General features: G+C 38.2%; 2 protein-coding genes across 2 annotated transcripts; both read right to left on the bottom strand.

The window, feature by feature from the left end:
• Positions 1–8,350: 8,350 nt before the first annotated feature.
• LOC138366466 (aly/REF export factor 2-like) lies at positions 8,351–9,876 on the bottom strand. The gene is made up of 4 exons (XM_069327518.1): positions 9,718–9,876; positions 9,283–9,405; positions 8,838–9,024; positions 8,351–8,661 (listed from the first exon to the last, which is right to left on the bottom strand). Exons 1-4 carry the CDS (start codon positions 9,874–9,876, stop codon positions 8,351–8,353), a joined length of 780 nt encoding a protein of 259 aa, XP_069183619.1.
• Positions 9,877–18,580: 8,704 nt separating this feature from the next.
• On the bottom strand, positions 18,581–20,113 carry LOC138366465 (aly/REF export factor 2-like). The gene is made up of 4 exons (XM_069327517.1): positions 19,955–20,113; positions 19,513–19,635; positions 19,068–19,254; positions 18,581–18,891 (listed from the first exon to the last, which is right to left on the bottom strand). Exons 1-4 carry the CDS (start codon positions 20,111–20,113, stop codon positions 18,581–18,583), a joined length of 780 nt encoding a protein of 259 aa, XP_069183618.1.
• Between the last annotated feature and the right edge of the window lie 4,480 nt (positions 20,114–24,593).

Raw genomic sequence — 24,593 nt, 5'->3', positions numbered from 1 at the left:
AGCTGGAGAAACAGGCAGGAGTAACTGGTAGGGCGCTCCAGTGGATCAGGGAGTACCTAAGCAATAGGAAGCAGAGAGTTATAGTCAGGGGTGAGACCTCAGACTGGCGTGAAGTCACCAGTGGAGTCCCACAGGGCTCTGTACTTGGACCTATCCTGTTTCTGATATACGTAAATGATCTCCCAGAGGGTATAGACTCATTCCTCTCAATGTTTGCTGACGACGCCAAAATTATTAGAAGGATTAAGACAGAGGAGGACAGCTTGAGGCTGCAAGAAGACCTGGACAAGCTGCAGGAATGGTCGCACAAATGGCTGTTAGAGTTCAGTCCAAGCAAATGTAATGTAATGAAGATAGGGGTAGGAAGCAGGAGACCAGATACAAGGCATCACTTGGGAGATGAAATACTTCAATAGTCCGAGAGAGAGAAAGACCTGGGGGTTGATATCACGCCAGACCTGTCCCCTGAAGCTCATATCAAGAGCATAACAGCAGCAGCATATGCCAGGGTGGCTAACATAAGAACGGCCTTTAGAAACTTGTGTAAGGAATCTTTCAGAACATTATATACCACATATGTCAGACCAATCCTGGAGTATGCGGCACCAGCATGGAGTCCATATCTAGTCAAGCATAAGACTAAAATGGAAAAGGTTCAAAGGTTTGCCACCAGACTAATACCCGAGCTGAGAGGTATGAGCTACGAGGAGAGACTACGGGAATTAAACCTTACTTCGTTGGAAGACAGAAGACTTAGGGGGGACATGATCACCACATTCAAGATCCTCAAGGGAATCGACAGGGTTGATAAAGACAGGCTGTTTAACACAAGGGGCACACGCACTAGGGGACACAGGTGGAAACTGAGTGCCCAAATGAGCCACAGAGATATTAGAAAGAACTTTTTTAGTGTCAGAGTGGTTGACAAATGGAATGCATTGGGAAGCGATGTGGTGGAGGCTGACTCCATACACAGTTTCAAGTGTAGATATGATAGAGCCCAATAGGCTCAGGAACATGTACAACTGTTGATTAACAGTTGAGAGGCGGGACCAAAGAGCCAGAGCTCAACGCACGCACGCACCCACACACACACACATACTGGAAAGGCGAAGCGTTAGGGGTGACATGATAGAGGTTTACAAGTGGATGAATGGACATAACAGGGGGGATATTAATAGGGTATTAAAAATATCAACATAAAACAGAACACGAAACAATGGGTATAAATTGGATAAGTTTAGATTTAGGAAAGACTTGGGTAAATACTGGTTCAGTAACAGGGTTGTTGATTTGTGGAACCAATTACCGCGTAACGTGGTGGAGGTGGGGTCCCTCGATTGTTTCAAGCGCAGGTTGGACAAGTATATGAGTGGGATTGGGTGGTTATAGATAGGAGCTGCCTCGAATGGGCCAATAGGCCTTCTGCAATTACCTTTGTTCTTATGTTCTTATGTTCTATTCCATTCTATGCTAAATCTGATTTCTTTGTGATCACTGTTCCCTAGCTCACTTCCTATTTCGATGTCATTAATTTGTGTTTCCCTGTTAGTTAACACTAATTCTAAAATATTATTTTCCCGCGTTGGTTCCTTAACGTGTTGCGTAAGAAAGCAATCGTCAATTACACTTCACTTCATCCAGGGCCGGAAACACTTCATCCGGCCCTGGAGATTTGTTTGGTTTTAGTTTTACTATTTGTTTAATTACATCCTCCCTGGTAAATGCTAAACTAGTCAACCTGTCCTTGTCACCACACACATAGACTTGTTCGACTGAAGGCATAGAGTTAAGTTCTTCATTAGTAAATACAGAGATAAAAGATTTAATAAAAATACTACTCATCTCTTCTTCATTAACATTACAACATTAACATTAACTTAACTCTTCTCAGTTAACTGACCTGTCTCGGTTTTTAATGGACCTATCCTGTCCCTCACCTTTGTTCGATATAACTGAAAAAAACTTTTAGGATTTGCCTTTGCTTGGCCTGCTATACGAACTTCATAGTTTCTTTTTGCTCTCCTTATCTCTTTTTTAACATTTCTAACCAGTTGTGCGAATTCTTGTTCAAAACTGACTTCCCCATTCTTAATCCCTTTGTACCAAGCTCTCTTTCTACGTATAAGGTTTTCAGATCCTTTGTTATCCATTTCAGGACATTTGTGTTTGATCTATTCAATTTGTGAGGCATAGTACTTTCCTGTGCTTTGCGTAGAATATTTGTAATTAAGTTAAGAGCATAAGAACAAAGGCAACCGCAGAAGGCCCATTGGCCACGAGGCAGCTCCTATCTATAACCTCCCAAACCCACTCATATACATGTCCAACCCGCGCTTGAAACAATCGATGGACCCCACTTCCACCACGTTACGCGGCAATTGGTTCCACAAATCAACAAATCAAAAGCTGTTTTATACCTCTGAATCAGTCTTCACTCCTAACTCGACCAACAACATTTCCTCCGGTGCTAAAACAAATAATGGGATTATTTCCATTTCCAGCCATAATATCATTCATGTTGTTTATAATGTCACCAATTCCAGCTCCGGGATAGCAAACCCTTAACCTGTTCCCCCTATTTCTAGCACAAAACGGTTTGTCTAAGTACCTCACCTGGGAATCTCCCACAACCAAAATTTGCTTAGATGCCTCCTTAACTTTCTGAGCACCTTGAGGGGCTTGCGCTTCATTGCTCTTCTTTGATTTCCTTTTCGAGTGAACTGCAGGCTCACCACAGCACTCGTCTTCCACCACGGCAAATGAATTTGTAGTCGTTAGGGCGTCTGTAGGCGGCCTTGTGAAGGTCTTCTTAAGACCCCTGTCCTTTACGACTTTCCACGACGAGGTCTTTTTAATATTGGCCTCCTCTTTCGTTTCGTCTTGATGTTATTTCAGCTGTCGTACCTCCTCGACATAATTCTGTCGTACCATGAATCGTACTCCGTACGAATTCTGTCATACGGAGATATTTCTCTCTCTGCTCTCAGAATTCCATCTAGATTTATCAGTTCCTTCACTAATCCTTACATTATTGCTATAATAATATTACTACGGTTATTACTACCTATTATTACTATGTTATTCGAGATGAAGATGCATGGTATTTGCAGTTATTGATTCAAGTAACTTTCCCACAATCGACGCTTAGATAATTTGCCGATAGTTGGACGCAAGTGATCTATCTTCATTCTTGAAAATTGAAATAAATCTTGAAATAAATCGGCCAAAACAAATAACAGTCACTACTTCTGCCACCTGTGGCTTAATAACATGTTGACCCATTTCGTTCCAACTTCTCATGCTTAGTGCCGGATATACATTCTCCAAGATGTAGAAGTTACAACAACATCCGCATAAAAAATAAAGGAGAAAAATGTAGTTGTCAACTTTCAGACAAAGAGACATAACAAATATTGCAATTGAGCAATGTATTTATATGATATATAATAAATACTGCATAATAACATACTCATTATTATGGGAGAAATCTGACCCTCCAGGTGTCATCAGCTGAATACCAACTTTGGAAACCTTTCTTATTAATGATTTTCTTCTTTGTGCATCGGAGATGTGCTTGCATTTCTTTATTCCTAATTGCCAGTAAATAGGAGATGTTATCGTTAATATTAGTACTGGTTGCCGCCTGTCGTGCACGCATGAATTTAAAAAAATCATTTCTTAACACATTCCGATGAAATTTTCACTTCGTTGATACCAAATAACGGGAGATTCATTTAGATTGTTTTCACTATATTTCATATTTGGAAAAATCTCCAGTCACCAGGCCCCTTAAGTTACTCTTTAGTAAATACAGAGATAAAATATTTATTAAAAATTCTACTCATCTCTTTGTCATTATCAGTTATCTGCCCTGTCTCCGTTTTTAATGGACCTATCCTTTCCCTAATCTTTGTTTGATATAACTGAAAAAACCTTTAGGATTTGTCTTTGCCCTCCCTGCTATGAGAACTTCATAGTTTATTTTTGACCGCATTTCTTGTTTTAACATTTCTAACCAGTAGGACGACTTCTTGCTTTGAACCGTCTTCCCCACTCTTAATCCTTTTGTACCAAGCTCTCTTCCTACCTATAAGGTTCACAGCAAGAATTGTTATCCACTTCCGATCTTTATTATTCGATCAATTCAAATTTGCATGGTATACTACGTTTCTGTGCTAGGTGTTGAATATTTTTAAATAAGTTACATTTTGAATCCACATCGAAATCCCTTCCTTCATCACCGATCGCTAGGTTCACGTCTCACTCTATGACCGGTCCACCCTTCTTGCCCAGGACTTTCCAATCTATTTCACCTAAACAATTTCTTAGGTGAAATAAAATCAGATAGAGAGAACATCCTTTCCTTACTCAACTTTCTGACTATGGAAAATCATTATCAAGAGGAACAGAGAGTCGACATCACGACTAAGCATCTTACAGGAGGGATGCAGTCGTTGCATTTAAACGATGTCCTGAGATTGACATCAGATAAGGAAGAGAAGGGAAGAGTGATGGAGATAAGGCCAAACTATGTTGTTGTTATAGATTCTGCTACTGGGAACAAAAATATTCAATAAGCACGGACTATGGTGACTTACCTCGCACAGGAGCCGGCCTGTAACTGAGGTGGAAGGCCAAACGACACGGACACTTTTCATTAGATCGACGGCAGGAGGACAGAGACTACAGAGAGGTCTCACTTTTTTTCTTTCTTCCTCTCTGCTTTCACACAACTTGATAATGGTCTAGGACATACCGAAAGTCGTCTTCTGCATTGGATTTTGGTCATCACTGGAAACATTACATATTTTTTATAAAAGCAAAGAGTTAGGGAAGACATGACTGAAGTAAACAAGTGGATGAATGGGCATAAAAAGGGGATATTACTTATGTATAATATATATCAACACACAATAGAAAAGGAAATAAGTGATATAAACTTGATAAGTTTAGAATGAGGAAAGATGTGGGTAAATGCTGGTTCGGTAACAGGTATGTTACCGAACCAGCAGGGATCTATTAGGCTACTGTGTAACATAATAGTTTCACATCCCTGTTACCGAACCAGCATTTACCTACATCTTTCCTCATTCTAAACTTATAAAGTTTATATCACTTATTTCCTTTTCTGGAAACATTACATATTTTTTATAAAAGCAAAGAGTTAGGGAAGACATGACTGAAGTAAACAAGTGGATGAATGGGCATAAAAAGGGGATATTACTTATGTATAATATATATCAACACACAATAGAAAAGGAAATAAGTGATATAAACTTGATAAGTTTAGAATGAGGAAAGATGTGGGTAAATGCTGGTTCGGTAACAGGTATGTTACCGAACCAGCAGGGATCTATTAGGCTACTGTGTAACATAAAAGTTTCACATCCCTGTTACCGAACCAGCATTTACCTACATCTTTCCTCATTCTAAACTTATAAAGTTTATATCACTTATTTCCTTTTCTATTGTGTGTTGATATATATTATACAAAATGCTGGTTCGGTAACAGGGATGTGAAACTATTATGTTACACAGTAGCCTAATAGATCCCTGCTGGTTCGGTAACATACCTGTTACCGAACCAGCATTTACCCAGGTCTTTCCTCATTCTAAACTTATCAAATTTATATCACTTATTTCCTTTTCTATTGTGTGTTGACATACTGCTACTGTGTAGCATAATAGTAATAGTTCATAAAATATTTGGGTCAAGGTTTTAAATCGAGGTGGGGGTTTCCTCCTTTTCCCTTGAATATTTGTCTCTTCTGTTTAGTGCACTGGTTTTAGTCTTATAATAACATTATCTTGGTGGTGGATGTAGATGCAGAATGTTCACTAGTGTTGCTCTGTGGCGACTTTTGATATTTGCATGTATTTTCCTCTTGATTTGCTGCTTAATCTGTGAAAAACTTGAAGGTATTTTAGCCTGTACCGCCAGCAATCAAAGACAGCATTCAGAGATCCTTTCAGAAAAACCTACAGTGTAGAACAAGCGGATAATGTAGAACAGTGGATAATGTAGTCAAGATTGTAGAGAAAATGGACCTGAAATGGACCTTTAAAAACAAAGGGGAAGATAGACTATATCCACACTTTCGATAGCCTCCTCCATGGGAAGAATCGAATCTAAAGATAATCATTGAAAGATTACCAGTTAAAAAATCAGCATGTGACCCGCAGAGGCTCAAGGAAGTAATAGAACAACAAATGGAAAATATCTCTAACCCTACAACGACTCACATCTTCACAGACGGATCAGTTGATCAAGGAAAAGGTTCTGCTGGGGCAGCAGTTTACACTACCAACCATAAAGCTTACTGGAGCATGAATGGTGCTCAACATTGCAAACAGAATTATATGGCCTGAAGGAGGCAATAAACTATACAATTGAGAATAATTTACATGTCATACAGACTCTAAATCTTCGCTCCAGGCATTGTTATCCAGTCAGCACAGAGATAATATACAACTCCTCACAGAAATTCAACATATAGGAAAAGAAGCCCATAATCGAGGGCTGTCAATCACCCTAAATTGGATACCAAGTCACATTGGCATAGATGGCAGACTCACTAGCAAAAACTGCCGCTGCTCTACCTGTTGTAAAGGTTCAAATACCTCCAAGTTTCTCACAGATAAAGGAGCAAATCAAGAAGAAAATATTCTCAACTAACAAAAGTCGCCACAGAGCCAAAGAAGCGGAAGGAAGATCCACTGCGATATGGTACGAACAAGCCACTGGTTACTCCTCGTTCAAGCCTGGCAAAAAGATATCCAGAGACATTGCAGTAGCCATAGACAGACTCAGACTTGGTTACAAGTGCTGCTGGCACTTGTAGCCAATAGTTAAAGAGTGTCACATCTGTGAAAGATGTGACAGAGGCGCCACTATTGAACTACTTACTGGAATGTGAGGCTACTGAAGCCCTGCGCATCAAACTCAATATTAATCCAACGACAGCAGCTGCATTAGATGCACAATCCACCGCGACTACAATGATTAGAAAAGGCGTTGAGGAATGGGACTTCTGCATCTACATTCGCCACCAAGATAATGTTAATGATTAAGATTAAAACCAGTGCACTAAAACAGAAGCGATAAATAAGTAAGGAAAAAGGAGAAATCCCCTCCTCCATTTCAAACTTGGACCCTAATATCACAGAAGCAAGGTTATCAGGTATAACCAAACTCTATTACGGGCTCACCATAGCCCGTGCTACATGGACACTTTGTCCTGAGAAGCTAAATCTGAAACAACAACAACGGTAAAGCAGTGGCAGTTTTTGCTAGTAAGTCTGCCCTTTCATTACCATCTATTCCAATGTGACTTGTACTCCAATTTAGGGTAATTGACAGCTCAAGATTGTGGGCTTTTCCTATATGTACGATTTCTGTGATGAATTGTATATGATTTCTATGCTAGATGGATAACAATGCCTGGAGAGTCGACATGCATGATGACATGATGTAAACTATTCTCAATTGTATAATTTATTGCCTTTTTCAGGGTATATTATTCTGTTTGCAAAGTTGAACACCCACTATTCATGCTCCAGTAACTTCATGGGTGTAAGTGTAAACTGCTAAACAAGCAGAACTTCATTCTTAATCAACTGATCCATCTGTGAAGATGTGTGTAGTTGCAAATCTTGAGATGGTATCCGTTTGTTGTTCTTTGACAGTTTTGAGCCTCTGCGAAGCAAACTTGTCTTAGTCTTGTTTCAATAACGTTATAAAGTCACAATAACGTGGCTGAAATATGTTGACTAAACCACACACTAGAAATATAAGGGAAGACGACGTTTCGGTCCGTCCTGGATCATTCTCACAATCGACTTGAGCAGCTGGATTATATGTAAAATCCACAGGAACTACAATAGTTAGAAAGGCAGTTGAAGAATGGATAACACTTGTGAACACTGCTTCCATATCCGTCACCACCATAACGTTAATAATATTGACAAACCACACACTAGAAAGTAAAGGGACGACGACGTTTCGGTCCGTCGACTAGTGTGTGGTTTGGTCAATATTAATAACGTTATTGTGGTGGCGGATATGGAAGCAGTGTTCACTAGTGTTATCCATTCTTCAACTGCCTTTCTAACTATTGTAGTTGCTGTGGATTTTACATCTAATCCAGCTGCTCTCGTTGGATGAATGTTGAGTTTGTTGTGCAGGGCTGCAGGTGCTTCACATTCCAATAAGTAAAATAACATATTTTCTTGCATCATTGAGGTTAACCAACAGACAAATTTAAAAAAAAATTATTACAGTTTATTATTTAAAGTTTATTACACAAAAACTTTATAAAATTATCAATAGCCAATTTCTAGTCAGGAGTTACCAGGCATCACACTCAATATCCGGATCATTGCCATTATATACCTTATTCCTGGTACCCCGCCTACCAAACCATCTCTCGTGGTTGCTGTCAATGTAGCCAAAGCGTTCGTCACTACTTACATCACGCTCGCCTCTACCATTTCCACCACGTTCGACATCTCTATTACTGTAATTAATGAATTTTCTGCCTTTGTATGCACTCCGTTTGTTAGTACGATCGCCAAGACGGTAGCCAGTGCGGTCTTTTCCACGATAGCCACTTCTGTAGACTCTGTTGTAGTCAAGCCGATCTTTTATGTCGCCATTACCTAAATATCGGGAAAATAATACAACTCATTAATTACTATATTTCATAGTAGAACAACAAATACATGGATAATGACATCACTAGAACTTGATACATTAATGTGAAAATGTTCAAAGCTAAGAAGTCAACCTTTCCATAAGAGAAAACTTGCAAAGAAAATCTAATGTCATGACTTACCAGCTGATCCGCCATCCATGGTGATTCCTATTGGTCGGCCATGAAAACAAAAACCATTGTACTGCTTGAGAGCTTGAAGTGCATCTGCTTCTCGGGCAAAGACAATATACGCTGTACCTAATGACTTTCCCAAGTTATCATTGTTAACTGCTGCATTTATAATGGTTCCAAATTCAGCAAACAGCTCCTGAAAAAGATTGAAGATTCTGTATTGGAGAACAAGTACATATTTAAAAACAGGTTGGGAATAGCTTGAGTTACACCACCTTATTGTTGTGCGTTTTACACGCACTACACTACAATAATAATAATGAACTACAATACAATAATAATATGAACTAATATTTCAAGTTCATATTAGAGTTAACTGATGCGCTAGAAATCTTATTACTGCAGAATTCTCTCATAACTTTCTTTCATTCATATTCAATATTCTTTGACTCACATAAATTTCTGCGTCTGTTACTGTATATCGCAGGTTAGATATGAGGACGTTGGCCGATTCACCCAACTTATGATTGCGGAATCCTTCCCTCTTGTGCATGGTGTTGCTCCTTCTGCACTTGTCCTGTAAAATGTGATTTTTTTTTAATATATAACATGGTTTCATCGAGTAAGACTTCTTAAAAACTCAATGAAAAATGATTTAGACAAAAATAGGAATCATTCAAGCAGAACTAGTAATATAAAAGTTAACGTTCCTCTAATCCGGAATATTATGCCTCTGATTCACTAACTCAGATACAGTTAACATATTAAGAATCATAAAAACTCCATCATTAGAAATGATTGAAATAGGTTACTTTACATTTTGTAGTTATTAGTTGAAATTTAATGTTTACTAATTATCTCAGATTAATATAAGGAAAGCGTAACTTACTTTGTCTGTCATATCCTTGCATTGACTTGCCACAACCACAGTGCTCAAAACAGACATCCTCTGAGGATCTTCTGAACGGTCTCGACATGTTCTTGAACCAACCATATTCATTCGAGTCTTAATATAGTCTTCCAGGCTCATATCAATATCAGCTGCCATGTTTGGAGGTAGAAATGACAGGATGTATCCTTAACTGAATGGATAACCAACACACTATCTTCTAGCCAGTTTACACACAGTCCGATCGACGTTTTTCTGCCAGATTTTCAGATCTATTTATGTTAAAACACCTCACCTCTACGTGTACCTGACGAAATGGAAATAAACAAATCCACAAGGGCCGTGACGAGGATTCGAACCTGCGTCCGGGAGCATCCCAGACACTGCCTTAATCGACTGATGTATCACGTTAGTGTGATTTCTGTGTGAAATAGAAATATTTATGAAATCATCATCGGTTGCAGTCAATTGTATTGGTTTACCGGTTCAAAATAGCACGTGCTACATAGAAATTTTAGTTACTAAATTATAAAAAAGTTCCTTTTAGAGTAGATCAATCTAAAACAACAATAACAACTTGCAATGAAGAAAATCGATAATAAGAACATAAGAACAAAGGTAACGGCAGAAGGCCTATTGGCCCATACGATACAGCTCCAATTTATAACCACCCAATCCCATTCATATACATGTCCAACCCACGCTTGAAAAAATCGAGGGACTCCATCTCCACCACGTTATGCGGTAATTGAGTCCACAAATCAACAACCCTGTTACCGAATCAGTATTTACTCAAGTCTTTCCTAAATCTAAACTTATCCAATTTATACCCATTGTTTCGTGTTCTGTCTTGTGTTGATACTTTTAATAGACTATTATTACCCCCCTTGTTATGTTCATTTATCCACTTGTAAACCTCTATCATGTCACCCTTAACTCTTCGCCTTTCCAGTGAATGCAATTTAGGCTTTGGTAATCTTTCTTCATATGAAAGATTTCTAATTTGGGGAATTAACTTTGTCATCCTACGCTGGACATGTTCAAGTGAATTTATATTCATTCTATAGTAAGGCGACCAAAACTGAACATAAGAACATAGGAAAAAAGGTAATTGCAGAAGGCCTATTGGCCCATACGAGACCACCTATCTATAACCACCCAATCCCACTCTTATACATCACCAACCCCACGCTTGATATAATCGAGGGACCCCACCTCCACCACGTTATGTGGTAATTGGTTCCACAAATCAACAACCCTGTTACCGAACCAGTATTTACCCAAATCTTTCCCAAATTGTGTTGATAAGTCTTTCCGTAGTAACATTATTATAGCAATAATGGAAGAATTGATGAATCTAGTTGGAACTCTGAGAGCTGAGATGGATTCCCTACTTGAGGTGGTAAGACAGCTGAAACATAAGAACATAAGAACAAAGGCAACTGCAGAAGGCCTATTTATAACCACCCAATCCCACTCATATACTTGTCCAACCCGCGCTTGAAACAATCGAGGGACCCCACCTCCAGCACGTTATGCGGTAATTGGTTCCACAAATCAACAACCCTGTTACTGAACCAGTATTTACCCAAGTCTTTCCTAAATCTAAACTTATCCAATTTATACCCATTGTTTCGTGTTCTGTCTTGGGTTAATACTTTCAATACCCTATTAATATCCTCTTTGTTATGTCTATTCACCCACTTGTAAACCTCTATCATGTCACCCCTAACTCTTCGCCTTTCCAGTGAATGCAACTTAAGCTTTATTAATCTTTCTTCATATGAAAGATTTCTAATTTGGGGAATTAACTTAGTCATCCTACGCTGGACACGTTCAAGTGAATTTATATATATTCTATAGTACGGCGACCAAAACTGGACTGCATAATCTAAATGGGGCCTAACCAGAGCAAGATATAGCTGAAGAACCACACCAGGTGTCATGTTACTAACGCTTCGATTAACAAATCCCAGTGTCCTATTCGCCTTATTACGAACATTCATGCATTGATCCTTTTGTTTTAAATTCTTACTAATCAAAACTCCCAGATCCCTTTCGCAATCCGACTTCGCAATTTCAACACCATCTAGCTCGTATCTTGTAACTCTATCATCATTACCTAGCCGCAAAACTTTACATTTATTAGAATTAAACTGCATCTGCCAGTCTTTTGACCATTTTAAAACCCTATTTAGATCAACTTGAAGTGATAGCGAGTCTTCTTTTGTGTTAATTTCCCTACCGATTTTTGTATCATCTCAAACTCAAATATCATCGATTTGCTACTCAAACCTGAATCTAAATCATTTATATATATTACAAACAACAGAAGTGCCAGGACAGAGCCCTGAGGTACTCCACTAACAACATTAACCCACTCTGACTTAACCCCATTTATACTAACTCTCTGTTTCCTTTGGAATAGCTATACCCTAATCCAACTTAATATAGCTCCCCAAATACCATGAGCTTCTATTTTTTTAATTAGTCTTTCATGTGGCACTGTATCAAAAGCTTTGCTAATGTCAAGGTACACAACATCACAATCCTTACCACTATCAACTGCCTCAACTATGCTGGAGTAAAAAGTTAGCAAATTTGTTAAACATGAATGGCCATTTGTAAAACCATGTTGCGACTCATTTATTAATTTATGTTTTTCAAGATGCAGATGAATTGTATTTGTAATTATTGATTCAAGTAACTTCCCCACAATAGACGTTAGGTTAATTGGCCGATAGTTTGACGCAAGTGATCTATCTCCTTTCTTAAAAATTGGTACCACATTAGCTACCTTCCATGACTCTGGCACTCTGCCTAACTCTATTGATTTATTAAATATGGTAGACAGTGGCTCGGAAAGCTCCTCTTTGCATTCTTTAAGCACCCTGGCAAACACTTCATCCGGCCCTGGGGATTTGTTTGGTTTTAGTTTTACTATTAGTTTAATAACATCCTCCCTGGTAACTGCTAAACTAGTCAACCTGTCTTCATCCCCACCCACATATAATTGTTCAGCTGAAGGCATATTGTTAAGTTCTTCTTTAGTAAATACAGATATAAAACATTTGTTAAAAATACTACTCATCTCTTCTTCATTAGCATTACAACATTAACATTTACTTAACTCTTCTCCGTTAACTGACCTGTCTCGATTTTTAATGGACCTATCCTGTCCCTAACCTTTGTTCGATATAACTGAAAAAACTTTTAGGATTTGCGTTTGCTTGGCCTGCTATACGAACTTCATAGTTTCTTTTTGCTCTCCTTATCTCTTTTTTAACATTTCTAACCAGTTGTGCGAATTCTTGTTCAAAACTGACTTCCCCATTCTTAATCCCTTTGTACCAAGCTCTCTTTCTACGTATAAGGTTTTTCAGATCCTTTGTTATCCATTTCGGGACATTTGTGTTTGATCTATTCAATTTGTGAGGCATAGTACTTTCCTGTGCTTTGCGAAAAAATATTTGTAATTAAGTTAAGAGCATAAGAACAAAGGCAACCGCAGAAGGCCCATTGGCCACGAGGCAGCTCCTATCTATAACCACCCAATCCCACTCATATACATGTCCAACCCGCGCTTGAAACAATCGAGGGACCCCACTTCCACCACGTTACGCGGCAATTGGTTCCACAAATCAAAAGCTGTTTTATACCTCTGAATCAGTCTTCACTCCTAACTCGACCAACAACATTTCCTCAGGTGCTAATACAAATAATGAGATTATTTCCATTTCCAACCATAATATCATTCATGTTGTTTATAATGTCACCAATTCCAGCTCCGGGATAGCAAACCCTTAACCTGTTCCCCCTATTTCTAGCACAAAACGTTTTGTTTAAGTACCTCACCTGGGAATCTCCCACAACCAAAATTTACTTAGATGCCTCCTTAACTTTCTGAGCACCTTGAGGGGCTTGTGCTTCATTGCTCTTCTTTGATTTCCTTTTCGAGTGAACTGCAGGCTCACCACAGCACTCGTCTTCCACCACGGCAAAATGAATTTGTAGTCGTTAGGGCGTCTGTAGGCGGCCTTGTCAAGGTCTTCTTAAGACCCTTGTCCTTTACGACTTTCCACGACGAGGTCTTTTTAATATTGGCCTCCTCCTTCGTTTCTTCTTGATGTTATTTCAGCTGTCGTACCTCCTCGACATAATTCTGTCGTACCATGAATCGTACTCCGTACGAATTCTGTCGTACGGAGATATTTCTCTCTCTGCTCTCAGAATTCCATCTAGATTTATCAGTTCCTTCCTTACATTATTACTTCCTTACATTATTACTAATCCTTACATTATTGCTATAATAATATTACTATGGTTATTACTACCTATTATTACTATGTTATTCGAGATGAAGATGCATGGTATTTGCAGTTCAGTTATTGATTCAAGTCACTTTCCCACAATCGACGTTTAGATAATTTGCAGATAGTTGGACGCAAGTGATCTATCTTCTCTCTTGAAAATTGGTACCAAATTAGAAACTTTCCACGACTCTGAAACTCTGCCTGACTCTAATGATTTTTTAAATATGGTAGACAATGCTTGCAAAACTCCTTTTCGCATTCGTTAGACATACTGCTAAACGTACTCGAATATGTGAAAGTTGTGGGTCAATATGTGTTGAAATCCATTCACAAAAAAATACCACCTTCCCCCACAAATATATATAGATATGTTAATGACAGCCTTGATGTTACCTTGGGACGGTTTCAGGGCTTTGCGTCCTCGCGGCCCAGTCCCCGACCAGGCGTTCTCTTTGCTGGACTGGTCAACCATAGAGTTTGAAACCTGTAAATAAATCGGCCAAAACAAATAACAGTCACTACTTCTGCCACCTGTGGCTTAATAACATGTTGACCCATTTCGTTCCAACTTCTCATGCTTAGTGCCGGATATACATTCTCCAAGATGTAGAAGTCACAACAACATCCGCATAAAAAATAAAGGAAAAAATGTAGTTGTCAACTTTCAGACAAAGAGACAACAAATATTGCAATTGAGCAATGTATTTATATGATATATAATAAATACTGCATAATAACATACTCATTATTATGGGAGAAATCTGACCCTCCAGGTGTCATCAGCTGAATACCAACTTTGGAAACCTTTCTTATTAATGATTTTCTTCTTTGTGCATCGGAGATGTGCTTGCATTTCTTTATTCCTAATTGCCAGTAAATAGGAGATGTTATCGTTAATATCAGTACTGGTTGCCGCCTGTCGTGCACGCATGAATTTAAAAAAATCATTTCTTAACACATTCCGATGAAATTTTCACTACGTTGATACCAAATAACGGGAGATTCATTTAGATTGTTTTCACTATATTTCATATTTGGAAAAATCTCCAGTCACCAGGCCCCTTAAGTTACTCTTTAGTAAATACAGAGATAAAATATTTATTAAAAATTCTACTCATCTCTTTGTCATTATCAGTTATCTGCCCTGTCTCCGTTTTTAATGGACCTATCCTTTCCCTAATCTTTGTTTGATATAACTGAAAAAACCTTTAGGATTTGTCTTTGCCCTCCCTGCTATGAGAACTTCATAGTTTATTTTTGACCGCATTTCTTGTTTTAACATTTCTAACCAGTAGGACGACTTCTTGCTTTGAACCGTCTTCCCCACTCTTAATCCTTTTGTACCAAGCTCTCTTCCTACCTATAAGGTTCAAAGCAAGAATTGTTATCCACTTCCGATCTTTATTATTCGATCTATTCAAATTTGCATAGTATACTTCGTTTCTGTGCTAGGTGTAGAATATTTTTAAATAAGTTACATTTTGAATCCACATCGAAATCCCTTCCTACATCACCGATCGCTAGGTTCACGTCTCACTCTATGACCGGTCCACCCTTCTTGCCCAGGACTTTCCAATCTATTTCACCTAAACAATTTCTTAGGTGAAATAAAATCAGATGGAGAGAACATCCTTTCCTTACTCAACTTTCTGACTATGGAAAATCATTATCAAGAGGAACAGAGAGTCGACATCACGACTAAGCATCTTACAGGAGGGATGCAGTCGTTGCATTGACATCAGATAAGGAAGACATCAGATAAGGAAGATTGACATCAGATAAGGAAGAGAAGGGAAGAGTGATGGAGATAAGGCCAAACGATATTGTTGTTATAGATTCAGCAACTGGGAACAAAAATATTCAATAAGCACGGACTATGGTGACTTACCTCGCACAGGAGCCGGCCTGTAACTGAGGTGGAAGGCCAAACGACACGGACACTTTTTATTAGATCGACGGCAGGAGGACAGAGACTACAGAGAGGTCTCACTTTTTTTCTTTCTTCCTCTCTGCTTTCACACAACTTGATAATGGTCTAGGACATACCGAAAGTCGTCTTCTGCATTGGATTTTGGTCATCACTGGAAACCTTATTATATATTTTTTATAAAAGCAAAGAGTTAGGGAAGACATGACTGAAGTAAACAAGTGGATGAATGGGCATAAAAAGGGGATATTACTTATGTATAATATATATCAACACACAATAGAAAAGGAAATAAGTGATATAAAATTGATAAGTTTAGAATGAGGAAAGATGTGGGTAAATGCTGGTTCGGTAACAGGTATGTTACCGAACCAGCAGGGATCTATTAGGCTACTGTGTAACATAAAAGTTTCACATCCCTGTTACCGAACCAGCATTTACCTACATCTTTCCTCATTCTAAACTTATCAAGTTTATATCACTTATTTCCTTTTCTATTGTGTGTTGATATATATTATACAAAATGCTGGTTCGGTAACAGGGATGTGAAACTATTATGTTACACAGTAGCCTAATAGATCCCTGCTGGTTCGGTAACATACCTGTTACCGAACAGGTAACATACCTGTTACCGAACCAGCATTTACCCAGGTCTTTCCTCATTCTAAACTTATCAAATTTATATCACTTATTTCCTTTTCTATTGTGTGTTGACATACTGCTACTGTGTAGCATAATAGTAATAGTTCATAAAATATTTGGGTCAAGGTTTTAAATCGAGGTGGGGGTTTCCTCCTTTTCCCTTGAATATTTGTCTCTTCTGTTTAGTGCACTGGTTTTAGTCTTATAATAACATTATCTTGGTGGTGGATGTAGATGCAGAATGTTCACTAGTGTTGCTCTGTGGCAACTTTTGATATTTGCATGTATTTTCTTCTTGATTTGCTGCTTAATCTGTGAAAAACTTGAAGGTATTTTAGCCTGTACCGCCAGCAATCAAAGATCCTTTCAGAAAAACCTACAGTGTAGAACAAGCGGATAATGTAGAACAGTGGATAATGTAGTCAAGATTGTAGAGAAAATGGACCTGAAATGGACCATTAAAAACAAAGGGGAAGATAGACCATATCCACACTTTCGATAGCCTCCTCCATGGGAAGAATGGAATCTAAAGATAATCATTGAAAGATTACCAGTTAAAAAATCAGCATGTGACCGCAGAGGCTCAAGGAAGTAATAGAACAACAAATGGAAAATATCTCTAACCCTACAACGACTCACATCTTCACAGACGGATCAGTTGATCAAGGAAAAGGTTCTGCCTCATTCGCCACCAAGATGTTAATGAAATAAGATTAAAATCAGTGCACTAAAACAGAAGCGATAAATAAGTAAGGAAAAAGGAGAAATCCCCTCCTCCATTTCAAACTTGGACCCTAATATCACAGAAGCAAGGTTATCAGGTATAACCAAACTCTATTACGGGCTCACCATAGCCCGTGCTACATGGACACTTTGTCCTGAGAAGCTAAATCTGAAACAACAACAACGGTAAAGCAGTGGCAGTTTTTGCTAGTAAGTCTGCCCTTTCATTACCATCTATACCAATGTGACTTGTACTCCAATTTAGGGTAATTGACAGCTCAAGATTGTGGGCTTTTCCTATATGTACGATTTCTGTGATGAATTGTATATGATTTCTATGCTAGCTGGGTAACAATGCCTGGAGAGTCGACATGCATGATGACATGATGTAAATTATTCTCAATTGTATAATTTATTGCCTTTTTCAGGGTATATTATTCTGTTTGCAAAGTTGAACACCCACTATTCATGCTCCAGTAACTTCATGGGTGTAAGTGTAAACTGCTAAACAAGCAGAACTTCATTCTTAATCAACTGATCCATCTGTGAAGATGTGTGTAGTTGCAAATCTTGAGATGGTATCCGTTTGTTGTTCTTTGACAGTTTTGAGCCTCTGCGAAGCAAACTTGTCTTAGTCTTGTTTCAATAACGTTATAAAGTCACAATAACGTGGCTGAAATATGTTGACCAAACCACACACTAGAAATATAAGGGAAGACGACGTTTCGGTCCGTCCTGGATCATTCTCACAATCGACTTGAGCAGCTGGATTATATGTAAAATCCACAGGAACTACAATAGTTAGAAAGGCAGTTGAAGAATGGATAACACTTGTGAACACTGCTTCCATATCCGCCACCACCATAACGTTATTAATATTGGCAAACCACACACTAGAAAGTAAAGGGACGACGACGTTTCGGTCCGTCGACTAGTGTGTGGTTTGGTCAATATTAATAACGTTATTGTGGTGGCGGATATGGAAGCAGTGTTCACTATCCATTCTTCAACTGCCTTTCTAACTATTGTAGTTGCTGTGGATTTTACATCTAATCCAGCTGCTCTCGTTGGATGAATGTTGAGTTTGTTGCGCAGGGCTGCAGGTGCTTCACATTCCAATAAGTAAAATAACATATTTTCTTGCATCATTGAGGTTAACCAACAGACAAATTTAAAAAAAAATTATTACAGTTTATTATTTAAAGTTTATTACACAAAAACTTTATAAAATTATCAATAGCCAATTTCTAGTCAGGAGTTACCAGGCATCACACTCAATATCCGGATCATTGCCATTATATACCTTATTCCTGGTACCCCGCCTACCAAACCATCTCTCGTGGTTGCTGTCAATGTAGCCAAAGCGTTCGTCACTACTTACATCACGCTCGCCTCTACCATTTCCACCACGTTCGACATCTCTATTACTGTAATTAATGAATTTTCTGCCTTTGTATGCACTCCGTTTGTTAGTACGATCGCCAAGACCGTAGCCAGTGCGGTCTTTTCCACGATAGCCACTTCTGTAGACTCTGTTGAAGTCAAGCCGATCTTTTATGTCGCCACGACCTAAATATCGGGAAGATAATACAACTCATTAATTACTATATTTCATAGTAGAACAACAAATACATGGATAATGACATCACTAGAACTTGATACATTAATGTGAAAATGTTCAAAGCTAAGAAGTCAACCTTTCCATAAGAGAAAACTTGCAAAGAAAATCTAATGTCATGACTTACCAGCTGATCCGCCATCCATGGTGATTCCTATTGGTCGGCCATGAAAACGAAAACCATTGTACTGCTTGAGAGCTTGAAGTGCATCTGCTTCTCGGGCAAAGACAATATACGCTGTACCTAATGACTTTCCCAAGTTATCATTGTTAACTGCTGCATTTATAATGGTTCCAAATTCAGCAAACAGCTCCTGAAAAAGATTGAAGATTCTGTATTGGAGAACAAGTACATATTTAAAAACAGGTTGAGAATAGCTTGAGTTACACCACCTTATTGTTGTGCGTTTTACACGCACTACACTACAATAATAATAATGAACTACAATACAATAATAATATGAACTAATATTTCAAGTTCATATTAGAGTTAACTGATGCGCTAGAAATCTTATTACTGCAGAATTCTCTCATAACTTTCTTTCATTCATATTCAATATTCTTTGACTCACATAAATTTCTGCGTCTGTTACTGTATATCGCAGGTTAGATATGAGGACTTTGGCCGATTCACCCAACTTATGATTGCGGAATCCTTCCCTCTTGTGCATGGTGTTGCTCCTTCTGCAATTGTCCTGTAAAACGTGAATTTTTTTTTAATATATAACATGGTTTCATCGAGTAAGACTTCTTAAAAACTTCTAAATCATGAAAAATGATTTAGACAAAAATAGGAATCATTCAAGCAGAACTAGTAATATAAAAGTTAACGTTCCTCTAATCCGGAATATTATGCCTCTGATTCACTAACTCAGATACAGTTAACATATTAAGAATCATAAAAACTCCATCATTAGAAATGATTGAAATAGGTTACTATACATTTTGTAGTTATTAGTTGAAATTTAATGTTTACTAATTATCTCAGATTAATATAAGGAAAGCGTAACTTACTTTGTCTGTCATATCCTTGCATTGACTTGCCACAACCACAGTGCTCAAAACAGACATCCTCTCAGGATCTTCTGAACGGTCTCGACATGTTCTTGAACCAACCATATTCATTCGAGTCTTAATATAGTCTTCCAGGCTCATATCAATATCAGTTGCCATGTTTGGAGGTAGAAATGACAGGATGTATCCTTAACTGAATGGATAACCAACACACTATCTTCTAGCCAGTTTACACACAGTCCGATCGACGTTTTTCTGCCAGATTTTCAGATCTATTTATGTTAAAACACCTCACCTCTACGTGTACCTGACGAAATGGAAATAAACAAATCCACAAGGGCCGTGACGAGGATTCGAACCTGCGTCCGGGAGCATCCCAGACACTGCCTCAATCGACTGATGTATCACGTTATTGTGATTTCTGTGTGAAATGGAAATATTTATGAAATCATCATCGGTTGCAGTCAATTGTATTGGTTTACCGGTTCACCATAGCCCGTGCTACATAGAAATTTTAGTTACTAAATTAGAAAAAAGTTCCTTTTAGAGTAGATCAATCTAAAACAACAATAACAACTTGCAATGAAGAAAATCGATAATAAGAACATAAGAACAAAGGTAACGGCAGAAGGCCTATTGGCCCATACGATACAGCTCCTATTTATAACCACCCAATCCCATTCATATACATGTCCAACCAACGCTTGAAAAAATCGAGGGACTCCATCTCCACCACGTTATGCGGTAATTGAGTCCACAAATCAACAACCCTGTTACCGAATCAGTATATACTCAAGTCTTTCCTAAATTTAAACTTATCCAATTTATACCCATTGTTTCGTGTTCTGTCTTGTGTTGATACTTTTAATAGACTATTATTATCCCCCTTGTTATGTTCATTTATCCACTTGTAAACCTCTATCATGTCACCCTTAACTCTTCGCCTTTCCAATGAATGCAATTTAGGCTTTGGTAATCTTTCTTCATATGAAAGATTTCTAATTTGGGGAATTAACTTTGTCATCCTACGCTGGACATGTTCAAGTGAATTTATATTCATTCTATAGTAAGGCGACCAAAACTGAACATAAGAACATAGGAAAAAAGGTAATTGCAGAAGGCCTATTGGCCCATACGAGACCACCTATCTATAACCACCCAATCCCACTCTTATACATCACCAACCCCACGCTTGATATAATCGAGGGACCCCACCTCCACCACGTTATGTGGTAATTGGTTCCACAAATCAACAACCCTGTTACCGAACCAGTATTTACCCAAATCTTTCCCAAATTGTGTTGATAAGTCTTTCCGTAGTAACATTATTATAGCAATAATGGAAGAATTGATGAATCTAGTTGGAACTCTGAGAGCTGAGATGGATTCTTTACTTGAGGTGGTAAGACAGCTCAAACATAAGAACAAAGGCAACTGCAGAAGGCCTATTGGCCCATTCGAGGCAGCTCCTATTTATAACCACCCAATCCCACTCATATACTTGTCCAACCCGCGCTTGAAACAAGCGAGGGACCCCACCTCCAGCACGTTATGCAGTAATTGGTTCCACAAATCAACAACCCTGTTACTGAACCAGTATTTACCCAAGTCTTTCCTAAATCTAAACTTATCCAATTTATACCCATTGTTTCGTGTTCTCTCTTGTGTTAATACTTTCAATACCCTATTAATATCCCCTTTGTTATGTCTATTCACCCACTTGTAAACCTCTATCATGTCACCCCTAACTCTTCGCCTTTCCAGTGAATGCAACGTAAGCTTTATTAATCTTTCTTCATATGAAAGATTTCTATTTTGGGGAATTAACTTAGTCATCCTACGCTGGACACGTTCAAGTGAATTTATATATATTCTATAGTACGGCGACCAAAACTGGACTGCATAATCTAAATGGGGCCTAACCAGTGCAAGATATAGCTGAAGAACCACACCAGGTGTCATGTTACTAACGCTTCGATTAACAAATCCCAGTGTCCTATTCGCCTTATTACGAACATTCATGCATTGATCCTTTTGTTTTAAATTCTTACTAATCATAACTCCCAGATCCCTTTCGCATTCCGACTTCGCAATCTCAACACATCTAGCTCGTATCTTGTAACTCTATCATAATTACCTAGCCGCAAAACTTTACATTTATTAGAATTAAACTGCATCTGCCAGTCTTTTGACCATTTTAAAACCCTATTTAGATCAACTTGAAGTGATAGCGAGTCTTCTTTCGTGTTAATTTCCCTACCGATTTTTGTATCATCTCAAACTCAAATATCATCGATTTGCTACTCAAACCTGAATCTAAATCATTTATATATATATTATAAACAACAGAAGTGCCAGGACAGAGCCCTGAGGTACTCCACTAACAACATTAACCCACTCTGACTTAACCCCATTTATACTAACTCTCTGTCTCCTTTGGAATAGCCATACCCTAATCCAACTTAATATAGCTCCCCAAATACCATGAGCTTCTATTTTTTTAATTAGTCTTTCATGTGGCACTGTATCAAAAGCTTTGCTAATGTCAAGGTACACAACATCACAATCCTTACCACTATCAACTGCCTCAACTATGCTGGAATAAAAAGTTTGCAAATTTGTTAAACATGAATGGCCATTTGTAAAACCATGTTGCGACTCATTTATTAATTTATGTTTTTCAAGATGCAGATGAATTGTATTTGCAATTATTGATTCAGGTAACTTCCCCACAATAGACGTTAGGCTAATTGGCCGATAGTTTGACGCAAGTGATCTATTTCACTTAAAATGTAAAAATGTAATTGTAAAAATTGTATAACTATAATGTAAAAATTGGTACTACATTAGCTACCTTCCATGACTCTGGCACTCTGCCTAACTCTATTGATTTATTAAATATGGTAGACAGTGGCTCGAAAAGCTCCTCTTTGCATTCTTTAAGCACCCTGGCAAACACTTCATCCGGCCCTGGGGATTTGTTTGGTTTTAGTTTTACTATTTGTTTAATTACATCCTCCCTGGTAACTGCTAAACTAGTCAACCTGTCTTCATCCCCACCCACATATAATTGTTCAGCTGAAGGCATATTGTTAAGTTCTTCTTTAGTAAATACAGATATAAAACATTTGTTAAAAATACTACTCATCTCTTCTTCATTAGCATTACAACATTAACATTAACTTAACTCTTCTCCGTTAACTGACCTGTCTCGATTTTTATTGGACCTATCCTGTCCCTAACCTTTGTTCGATATAACTGAAAAAAACTTTTAGGATTTGCCTTTGCTTGGCCTGCTATACGAACTTCATAGTTAATTTTTGCTCTCCTTATCTCTTTTTAACATTTCTAACCAGTTGTGCGAATTCTTGTTCAAAACTGACTTCCCCATTCTTAATCCCTTTGTACCAAGCTCTCTTTCTACGTATAAGGTTTTTCAGATCCTTTGTTATCCATTTCGGGACATTTGTGTTTGATCTATTCAATTTGTGAGGCATAGTACTTTCCTGTGCTTTGCGTAAAATATTTGTAATTAAGTTAAGAGCATAAGAACAAAGGCAATTGGTTCCACAAATCAAAAGCTGTTTTATACCTCGGAATCAGTCTTCACTCCTAACTCGACCAACAACATTTCCTCAGGTGCTAATACATATAATGGGATTATTTCCATTTCCAGCCATATCATTCATGTCGTTTATAATGTCACCAATTCCAGCTCCGGGATAGCAAACCCTTAACCTGTTCCCCCTATTTCTAGCACAAAACGTTTTGTCTAAGTACCTCACCTGGGAATCTCCCACAACCAAAATTTGCTTAGATGCCTCCTTAACTTTCTGAGCACCTTGAGGGGCTTGTGCTTCATTGCTCTTCTTTGATTTCCTTTCGAGTGAACTGCAGGCTCACCACAGCACTCGTCTTCCACCACGGCAAATGAATTTGTAGTCGTTAGGGCGTCTGTAGGCAGCCTTGTCAAGGTCTTCTTAAGACCCTTGTCCTTTACGACTTTCCACGACGAGGCCTTTTTAATATTGGCCTCCTCCTTCGTTTCTTCTTGATGTTATTTCAGCTGTCGTACCTCCTCGACATAATTCTGTCGTACCATGAATCGTACTCCGTACGAATTCTGTCGTACGGAGATATTTCTCTCTCTGCTCTCAGAACTCCATCTAGATTTATCAGTTCCTTCCTTACATTATTACTTCCTTACATTATTACTAATCCTTACATTATTGCTATAATAATATTACTACGGTTATTACTACCTATTATTACTATGTTATTCGAGATGAAGATGCATGGTATTTGCAGTTATTGATTCAAGTAACTTTCCCACAATCGACGTTTAGATAATTTGCCGATAGTTGGACGCAAGTGATCTATCTTCTTTCTTGAAAATTGGTACCAAATTAGAAACTTTCCACGACTCTGAAACTCTGCCTGACTCTAATGATTTTTTAAATATGGTAGACAATGCTCGCAAAACTCCTTTTCGCATTCGTTAGACATACTGCTAAACGTACTCGAATATGTGAAAGTTGTGGGTCAATATGTGTTGAAATCCAGTCACAAAAAAATACCACCTTCCCCCACAAATATATATAGATATGTTAATGACAGCCTTGATGTTACCTTGAGACGG

Source organism: Procambarus clarkii, chromosome 19 (genome assembly GCF_040958095.1).
Source record: "Procambarus clarkii isolate CNS0578487 chromosome 19, FALCON_Pclarkii_2.0, whole genome shotgun sequence".
Classification (NCBI taxonomy): Eukaryota; Metazoa; Arthropoda; class Malacostraca; order Decapoda; family Cambaridae; genus Procambarus; species Procambarus clarkii.
Note: the sequence above shows the minus strand (reverse complement) of the source record. Positions and strands in the feature narration are given on the sequence as shown.

What these genes read in the sequence shown, in the direction of transcription:
- LOC138366466 (XM_069327518.1), bottom strand. Translation starts at nt 9,876, where the DNA reads ATGGCAGCTGATATTGATATGAGCCTGGAAGACTATATTAAGACTCGA. An exon ending in GCAAGGATATGACAGACAAA is followed by an intron (nt 9,406 to 9,717) that starts GTAAGTTACGCT and finishes CACATTTTACAG; the next exon opens with GACAAGTGCAGAAGGAGCAA. An exon ending in TAACAGACGCAGAAATTTAT is followed by an intron (nt 9,025 to 9,282) that starts GTGAGTCAAAGA and finishes AATCTTTTTCAG; the next exon opens with GAGCTGTTTGCTGAATTTGG.
- LOC138366465 (XM_069327517.1), bottom strand. Translation starts at nt 20,113, where the DNA reads ATGGCAACTGATATTGATATGAGCCTGGAAGACTATATTAAGACTCGA. An exon ending in GCAAGGATATGACAGACAAA is followed by an intron (nt 19,636 to 19,954) that starts GTAAGTTACGCT and finishes CACGTTTTACAG; the next exon opens with GACAATTGCAGAAGGAGCAA. An exon ending in TAACAGACGCAGAAATTTAT is followed by an intron (nt 19,255 to 19,512) that starts GTGAGTCAAAGA and finishes AATCTTTTTCAG; the next exon opens with GAGCTGTTTGCTGAATTTGG.